Source organism: Eutrema salsugineum, unplaced genomic scaffold (assembly GCF_000478725.1).
Source record: "Eutrema salsugineum unplaced genomic scaffold, Eutsalg1_0 scaffold_7, whole genome shotgun sequence".
Classification (NCBI taxonomy): domain Eukaryota; kingdom Viridiplantae; phylum Streptophyta; class Magnoliopsida; order Brassicales; family Brassicaceae; genus Eutrema; species Eutrema salsugineum.
Genome location: NW_006256486.1, coordinates 3,871,990 through 3,882,008, shown reverse-complemented (window position 1 = coordinate 3,882,008; position 10,019 = coordinate 3,871,990). Strand labels below are relative to the sequence as shown.

The 10,019-nt window shown below is 33.0% G+C and overlaps 1 protein-coding gene and 1 pseudogene across 1 annotated transcript in view; both read right to left on the bottom strand.

The window, feature by feature from the left end:
• The window catches only part of LOC18011241 (putative inactive histone-lysine N-methyltransferase family member SUVH10), a 1,815-nt gene extending 227 nt beyond the window's left edge, over nt 1-1,588 (bottom strand). Inside the window, exons 1-3 of the mRNA XM_024150645.1 lie at nt 1,273-1,588; nt 615-1,226; nt 10-254 (exon numbers count right to left, since the gene is read on the bottom strand). Coding sequence (XP_024006413.1) covers nt 10-254; nt 615-1,226; nt 1,273-1,588 — 1,173 coding nt within the window. The remainder of the gene's footprint in view (nt 1-9; nt 255-614; nt 1,227-1,272) is intronic.
• A 6,520-nt stretch (nt 1,589-8,108) lies between these two features.
• LOC18011240 lies at nt 8,109-9,285 on the bottom strand (annotated as a pseudogene).
• Between the last annotated feature and the right edge of the window lie 734 nt (nt 9,286-10,019).

The following is a 10,019-nucleotide window of genomic DNA, read 5'->3' as shown; positions in this document are numbered from 1 at the left end:
TTGATCTACATAGACAGTTTTCCTCTTCCCATATCCTGTAAATGCTCCATAATCATACGTCAACTCCATTAATGGAGGAATATGCTTTATAGCGAAACACCCAATGTGAATACACCATACACCCTTTTCTTCACGAGAAATTGGTTGCCACATAACGTTGGGAGAGCAACTATGGTTCATAAAACGAGCCACATTTCCTGATTTCTTTGCACTTATCAAAAACGGTATAGCAGGACGACTAATCACCTCAGAGACTTTCTTAGAAGCATCTTCACCTACAAGCTCAGGTTCATAGTTCCATTGAAACGATTTAGAAACCCGTGAAGAATCAAAAATATAATCATCTGTCACTTCATCACCTTGTTGTATAATATCACCAGCAAATTCACAGATGAAACTTCCTGCTCGAATTGGATTTAAAGACCTTAAACCCCACCCACGATCCATCGTCTTAAACACTTCTAAACTGAATTTCAGACCAGTCCCAATCATCTTGTTTTTGCAGTCATTAGAACAAGGACAAGAGTCACCGCACTCATAAATCATTGATCTACGGGTGACTAAAACTCTATCAACATAAGGTAACTCACCTCCATTTCTCTGAACGCAAAGGCAATCATCCCTCGAACAACAGGATTTAGGTCGACAAGTGCATAAATCAACCATAGGTGGAACATCAATGACTGTGTGCTTCAGAGAAGTGATATAACTAAAAGAGGAAGGACCCTTCTCGTCATCAACTTCATTCACCAGAGAAACCTTTAGATTCTCAGCTCCATTAGAGAGATCTTCAAGAACAAGACCTGGTCTTGTAACCAACTCTTTCTTCCATTGCTCTATCGATTTCCATAGTCCAAAGGCGGGTTTCTGATCAGCCTGCCTCACCAATCTGAATTTGAATACCTTGAAACCACTTGAACTTTTCTCTTCCCACATTTCTGTGATGGAATAAAGCCCATCGTATATGTATACATTACCTTGCGACCTTTTTTCATCTTCCACGGCTCTTATAACCCTTACAACACTTTTTTTCTTCAGAGCTTCCTCTAACGAAAGATTCATCCTATCAAGCTTCTGATCAGATTCTTGACCACCAAACCCTGTATAGATCAAGCTATCGGGATCTTGAGCTTCGTCAGCATTCTTTCCCGAAGAGACAACACTAATAGCTAATCTTTTCTCCTCTCCGCTGTCTTCAACTTTCATGAAGTTAGTACCAATGGGGACTGCATGTAGCCCCACAAAAAGTGCGTAGAGCTGTGGAAACCTCACCTCGGACATTCTTAACTTGGCTCAGACGCCTTCTTACAGCGTTGAATCGCATCATCAAGCTACTCACAAGTTCATCGTTTCCGGTTTCTTGATTTACTTTATTAATACTGCCTTGAAAGAGAGGAACCCATTTTATCAGTCTGTCACTCTGCTTCGACTTCTTGGAGTTTTGCGAGCCCTTAGGTCGGCCACGTCCTCTTTTCAACGGACCACTACTAGGTCCAACATCAGCAGGAGAATTATCGTTGTTAGAGGCGTTTTTGGTGTTAGGTTCTTCTCCGCCAGGAAACTTGTGGCTCCCTTCACCTCTTTCCATTGCAAAAATCCTATCATTAAAAAGTAGTTTTGTTATCACTTTGAATTGAGCAGAAGCGTAAATATGGTTGATAAATACATACAGAGAATTGAGAACTCATGTTTCTCTTCAAGCATAAACAGAAAAATAAGTTTAGTTTGTGATCAGTTATGATCATTATATTTGTATTAATTGGGAGTACAAACGTCTAGGTTTTTGGTTTAGCTTAAAACGAACTAATATTAAACATGTTACACTCTTGTTCTTTTGTTTTATTTTGCCAAATACATTTCCAATTCCAAGTTTTATACTAAATATATATTTCACATCAATAAACATATGATTTTAAAAAACAAAAATAAACAAGACAATATTAAATGCATAATAGATCGATCAAGGAAAAGAGAAAGTTTAAAAACAAAATTTGAACTTTTTGCTAAATTTTGTTTTTGAAATATTTGTTAAAAAAAAATTATTGATTGATTTACATAAAAAGGAAAGACAAAATTGGCTACTAGAAAACAAGAAGTGAAATGAATTCTAAACAGCAATAAAATGTAAGATTCAATTCCTAAATAAAATAACTTCAGTTCCTACATCAATCCGGAAAAAAAAAATAATTAGATAGTCAATATTTATATAACAAAAGAGAGAAAATTGTTCAGAACTAGGGTTTTAAGAAACGAAAAATCAAGAGAATAGAAAGTGGTTCAAAATCTTTTTATCAAACACGGGTATGATGATAGAATATATATTTCAGCGTGAAAATAAATCAAAGTATAGAAAACAACTAACTCTCATCTTTAATTAAAAACTTATGTTTTAACCGAAGAAACTGGATTTGAAAATTAGCATTACCTAAAAATGAATTCTTAATCAAACGATAAATACAGCATACATCACAATACAAACATAAAACAATATATGTATAGATATAATATTGATTTAGAGTACAACCTCAAAAAAAAAATAATAAAAAAAATTACATCGCATCATATCATACCTTTAGAAGAAGAGGACTACGATTCAAAGAAAAACAACAAAAATCCGAGAGGAAAGGAGATGCAAAAGCTTATGAAAGTAATATTTGAAATAGTAAAAAGATTATTATCTGTTTTTTGTAAGTGTAAGAAAAATGTAAAGCTTGCAAACTCCTATTTATAATATTTTGAAATGGTTCTGTATCAATTTTTCTAATAAACGATGACCGTTGGATCAAAATTGCATGATTTTTACCATCTAAATCAGATACTTTAAAATCTAGCAGATTTGTTTCCTTTTAATAATGTTTTTACCAAATTTTTATAAGTTAATTAATATAAATTTAAACATGAAATAAAATTTTTCATTGACTATTTTTTCTACTTTCTATTACTTATATACCAAATTTTGCATTTTCAAATCATTATAGTCAAATAGGTTAAAATTTATTACCTTTTTATTAATTTCTTAACTTTTTTGACTTGAGAAAATAAGCAAATAAAACTCCATTTGACTATTTTTTTTAATAGCTTTTAGTACAAAACAAATTCACAAACTCTACATGTAAATTGTAATCCAAACCTCTAATAAATTAATTACAGGTAAAAACATGATCATCATTCATTTATAAATTTAATCTAAAAAAGTATAATCAAACACACACAAAAAATCTTATAGCCCAAGTTACGGTTCAGCATAACCTCTATTTATTATATATGGAAAAAATTTGCATTAAAATATAAACAAAACAAAAAACAGAGAGAGAGAGAATTTTCTTCATTTATATTGATTTCTTCTAGTTGTATTATATACTGGTGCTTTTTTTTGAGTTTCAACGCTCTTGTTGTAGTTATCATTATTGTAACACTGAAAGACTGTTAATTATCAATTTGTTTGTAAAATGGAGATAAAACTTCATATGTGATTCGCTTTACTGTCCAAAATTTATGATAGAAGTATAACGAGGGAATTTCTTAATAGAGAATAATAAAAAATGAGAGGATTGATACTAAAATTCAACTTTCCCAACCATAGATTCAATATAACTACAAAGTGTCATAAATAAATGCTTAGTGTTGTTAATATGGCCATAGCTATCGTATAAATCATAAATGGTATATGTTAAGAATATGTTAAACTAAACTTAAACTTGGGGGTGTATCATGTGATATATAGGTCTCAAAATATAATGCACCTCAATTAGTGTGTTGACAAATAAACAAGCTATAACCAAATTTGTGAATTCTGCCACAAGGCTTTTTCTGTAACCATATGTTTACTAGCATTTCAACTATGTTTTAATATTTATTTTAGGTTTATGCACAAGAAATATACAAAGTTTGGTTCACGAAGGACAGACTTGGTCTATCCGTCCAGAGGCTAGGCAGGCTTGGCAAACGCCTAGGACTACTGTTTTTAAAAAATTTTCATGGATCACCTAATTAGTTTTAAGTTAATAAGCTATCAAAATGGTCATGACTACTAAAAATAAATAAATAATTATACGTTCAAAAGAACAAAAAAAAGAACGAAATCAATTCCTTTAAAAATCAATCAAATAAAAAACAATCGATACATAATAGATAAACTAAAAATATAAAATAACATCAGAAACTTAATAAACAAAAACAAGATAACAGAAATTTTAAAGAAAAAAAATTTCTTCATAGAGTATGAGTTCCAAATTTGGTTTTGCTGATAGTCTTTTTGTTGTTGAGAAAAATACAAAGAGAAACGGAGTACCATAGCATATAATTATGCTTAAAATATGTTTTTCATGGTCCAGTTTTGCTGTGAAGAATATTCCAAAAGCGAGTAGACTATCTGAACAGAACACATTCTTTTTTTTTTGGTAAAATTTTTTATATAGAGGTGTTTTTCACCTCTTGGCCGGGAACCCTAGCAATGTAAATAGTCCCTCCCAATGTGGATTGAACCTAGGGTGGACGGGCACATACCCAGACCTTTTTACCACTAGCCCAACACAATGTTGTTTACAACACATCATTTATGCTGAATATCTTGGCCATATACAGTACAATGTACTAATGTAATCCACTGAAAGGAAAAAGACAGGTCACAGTTATAAACAAACGGCATAAAGTGTCCAAGCCATAATCCATCATACGGTCCAATGGTTGTAGAAGAGGAGTCATTAGAAGTTTTTAGAGAATCACATGAAGAAAGTGACAAAAGGAGATGAGTAACCACAATAATTCAACAACTGCCATTTATGTCAAATTCAGATATCAAGATCAAGATCATTTTCACAAAAATTCATGGAAAATGCATTATGAAGAGCTGCAATCAATCACTTTAACACTGATAAAGCAGTATAATGTATACAAAGCATCAAACAATGGATAAGGTCCCATTACTATATCACCTCTATGTAAAAAAACTTAAGCACAAGCATCAGAAAAAAGATGCTACAAGGGAAACAAAAGAATTTTGGAAACAAATCTTAGGTGTAGAACGCAACGAACAGAATCGGGAACCCTAGATACCAAATGGGCATCAATCAAAGTAAAATATATCCTTGTTGTTAAACACATTACTCCTCCTCCGGATCCATCAATGAACCCAAGTGCTTTTGAATCATTGGTGATGTCATTGTTTACTTTTGAATCTAAGGCATGTTCGTTTTTTTGCATCCAGAAGCTGGATGCAAATGCTTAAATGTTATTCGTTTGGACACTTTAAAACCTACATCTGGATGCTGAATCTGGATGCAAAATCAATAACATCTCATATATCTAGATTTTTAGATGCTAAACAATGTAAAGTTTGGATGCAAATATAGCATCTCAAAAATCAAAAGACTAAAATATTCCTCACTATAACATATTCATAATTATCCTTAAAAAAACCATAACATCGCGAAATTGCATAATCCCCGTTGTTTGGCCTAATCACTTTTTCCCCCCCCCCCCCCCAAAACAAAAATCTAGGTTTCCCACCAAAAACAAGAAAATCTCATTTTTCCACAAAACCCATAAAATCAAGTTTTCCCGCAAAATCTCAATTTTCTCGTCAAAACGAAAAATTTTGATGTCCCGTGATAATCCACAAAAAACTCAAAATTTCATTTTTTCCATCAAAAATAAAAATCTTTGTTTCCCACCAAAAACAAAAAAAATCTCGGTTTTTTGTCAAGAACGAAAAATCTCGGTTTCTCTCCAAAAAACACAAAATCTCGATTTCCTGCCAAAAATGCAAAATTTCGATTTTTTGCCAAAAACAGAAATCTAAGTTGCCAAAAACTCAAAATTCTAGTTTCTCGGCAAAAAAAAATAATTTCCCCGCCAAATCTGCAAAATCATGTTATCCCGCAGAAAAATGCAAAATTACTATTTTCCATGTATTTTTAAAACGTAATTTGATAATAATATCACTTAGCAACATTTTAAATTAATCTTATATAAAACTAATTTGATAATAAATAAAAAATAATAATTCAAAAATATATCTTTTTAAGTCATTTGATATATTTGGCATTCTAAATTCACAGACGAACAATTTTGTATCTATACATAACATCTCGATGCAAAAACTAATTTACAAAACAAACAATAGCTAGATGTTGTATCTAGATGCTAATCTAGATGCAGCATCTAGTTCAAAAAACGAACAAAGCCTTAGTGTTTGTACAAAAAAAACTATTTAAGTTTGATAATTTTTTTTTGGTTACCAAACAGGAGTACTGAGTTTATATAAATTACATCTTCATGGTAGACACGTGCACTTCTTGCCAAGTTGTCTGCCTTCGAGTTCTTCGCGCGAGGGATCTGAGATATAAAAAAGTAGCTAATCCTGCATCTTCCCAATCTTCTCTAAATGTAAAGCAAAAGCCGGCCATTCTTCAGGTGTAGACATCATCTTCACCAACTCCGAACAGTCTGTTGCAAAACTACTGCAGTCTTCTGATTCTCCAACATACAATGCATAGCACATATAAGTGCTTCCATCTCCGCATGTAGAGGCGTAAAACTACGTCTTACCTTTTGTGCTCCCATCACCTTGTCTATAGTACCTTCTTGGAACAAGTACCATCCTAATCCGACCGATAACTCTGTATCTTTCCAAGATCCGTTAATATAACACCACCAACCTGCATAAGGCATAGATATTGTGCATTCCAAAAGATTACACGTGTCTATTTAAGTTTGATAATATAACCTAAAAATTTATTATTCACCAAAATTTCTCATATTTTTATATCATTTAGCATTATTAACATTCCAAAACACGTTTCACAAAGCTTAAGCATTTTTTCATGCCAGCCCCACTTGGTGGGGACTCGCACTAAGTGCAGACTTGCGGTAGAAGTATAATAAGGGGATTTTTTAGTAGAGAATAATGAAAAATGAGAGGATTGATACTAAAATTCAAATTTCTCAACCATAGATTGAATATAACTACAAAGTGTCATAAATAAATTATTAGATTTGTTAATATGGCCATAGCTATGTATACATCATATATGGTATATGCTCAGTATTTATTAAACTAAACTTAAACTTAGAGGCGTATCATGCGATATATAGGTCTCAAAACATAATGCTATTCAATTATGTGTATTGGCAAATAAACAAGCTATAATCAAATTTGTAAATTCTGCAACAAGGCTTTTTGTAACCATATGTTTACTAGCATTACAACTATGTGTTGACATTTTTTTTAGATTTATGCGCAAGAAATATATAAAGTTTGGTTCATGAAAGACAGGCCTGGTCCAGAGGCTAGGCAAACACTTAAGACTACCATCTTTATGGGTCACCTAATTCGTTTTAAGTTAATAAGCTATCAAAATGGTCATAATTACTAAAAATAAATAAGTATACGTTCACAAGAACAAGAAAAAGAACGAAATTGATTCTTTCTAAAATCAACCAAATAACAGAAAAGCAAGCAATATATAATAGACAAACTAAAAACAAGAAATAAAATCAAAAATTTAAAAACACAAACAACAACTAGATTACAGAAATTTTAAGAAAATATAAAATATTCATACAGCATGAGCTCCGAGTTTGGTTTTGCCAACAGTCTTCTTCTTGTTTGAGAAAACTTGATATAAGCAAAGAGAAACACAGTAGCATATCATATAATTATGTTTAAAATATGCTTTTCATGGTCAAGTTTTGCTTTGAGGAAGATTTCAAGAGCGAGTAGGCTATCTGAACACAATACATCCTTCATTGTGAATATCTTGGTAAGAGAGACAAGATAGTTGTAGATGGTGAAATTGTGGGTTAACTGGACTTTATTTAAATAGATTGAGTTTTTATCATCTACACTAATAAAGAAATATATATTACCTACAATACTAATAAGAATAAATAATATTAGATAATTAAAAAATGTTTTAAAAATTATTACAAAATCCAGAAGAAACACGTCAGTCAAAAATAAAATTTTATTCTTAAAATGGTTCTTTAAATAATAATATAGAGATCTTAATGTATTGATAACATGAGAAAAAAAAAGACATGCAAGTTTAGAAGAAAGAAAATTAACAAAGAAATTCTTAACATAAACAAAGAAGACAAGAATATCATCAAAATGAGCCACTGCATTTCTTTGATCTACGTAGACAAGTTTTCTTCTTCCCACCATATCCTCTAAATGCTCCATAATCATACGTCAACTCCATTAATGGAGGAATATGCTTTATAGCAAAACATCCAATGTGAATACACCATACACCCTTTTCTTCACGAGAAATTGGTTGCCACATAACGTTGGGAGAGCAACTGTGGTTCATAAAACGAGCCACATTTCCTGATTTCTTTGCACTTATCAAAAACGGTATAGCAGGACGACTAATCACCTCAGAGACTTTCTTAGAAGCATCTTCACCTACAAGCTCAGGTTCATAGTTCCATTGAAACAATTTAGAAACCCGTGAAGAATCAAAAATATAATCATCTGTCTCTTCATCACCTTGTTGTATAATATCACCAGCAAATTCACAGATGAAACTTCCTGCTCGAATTGGATCTAAAGACCTTAAACCCCACCCACGATCCATCGTCTTAAACACTTCTAAACTGAATTTTAGACTAGTCCCAATCATCTTGTTTTTGCAGTCATTAGAACAAGGACAAGAGTCACCGCACTCATAAATCATTGGTGCATAAATCAACCATAGGTGGAACATCAATGACTGGGTGCTTCAGAGAAGTGATATAACTAAAAGAGGAAGGACCCTTCTCATCATCAACTTCATTCACCAGAGAAACCTTTAGATTCTCAGCTCCATTAGAGAGATCTTCAAGAACAAGACCTGGTCTTGTAACCAACTTTTTCTTCCATTGCTCTATCGATTTCCATAGTCCAAAGGCAGGTTTTTGATCAGGCTGCCTCACAAATTTGAATTTGAATACCTTGAAACCACTTGAACTTTTCTCTTCCCACATATCTGTGATGGAATAAAGCCCATCGTATATGTATACATTACCTTGCGACCCTTTTTCATCTTCCACGGCTCTTATAACCCTTACAACACTTTTTTTCGTCAGAGCTTCCACTAACGAAAGATTCATCCTATCAAGCTTCTGATCAGATTCTTGACCACCAAACCCTGTATAGATCAAGCTATCGGGATCTTGAGCTTCGTCAGCATTCTTTCCCGAAGAGACAACACTAATAGCTAATCTTTTATCCTCTCCGCTGTCTTCAACTTTCATGAAGTTAGTACCAACGGGGACTGCATGTAGCCCCACAAGTTCCATTTCTCCCCATAAGAAGAAGATGTCTCCTACTTTAATTCCTGGAACGGAACCCACTCTGGCTTTTGTGTTCGTTCGCAATTGCAAGTCCTTGAAAGTGCGTAGAGCTGTGGAAACCTCACCTCGGACATTCTTAACTTGGCTCAGACGCCTTCTTACAGCGTTGAATCGCATCATCAAGCTACTCACAAGTTCATCGTTTCCGGTTTCTTGATTTACTTTATTAATACTGCCTTGAAAGAGAGGAACCCATTTTATCAGTCTGTCACTCTGCTTCGACTTCTTGGAGTTTTGCGAGCCCTTAGGTCGGCCACGTCCTCTTTTCAACGGACCACTACTAGGACCAACATCAGCAGTAGAAGTAACGTTGTTAGAGGCGTTTTTGGTGTTAGGTTCTTCTCCGCCAGGAAACTTGCGGCTCCCTTCACCTCTTTCCATTGCAAAACTCCTATCATTAAAAAGTAGTTTTGTTATCGCTTTGAATTGAGCAGAAGCGTAAATATGGTTGATAAATACATACAGAGAATTAAGAACTCATGTTTCTCTTCAAGCATAAACAGAAAAATTAGTTTAGTTTGTGATCAGTTATTATCATTATATTTGTATTAAATGGGAGTAAAAACGTCTAGGTTTTTGGTTTAGCTTAAAACGAACTAATATTAAATATGTTACACTCTTGTTCTTTTGTTTTATTTTGCCAAATACATTTCCAATTCCAAGTTTTATACTAAATATAT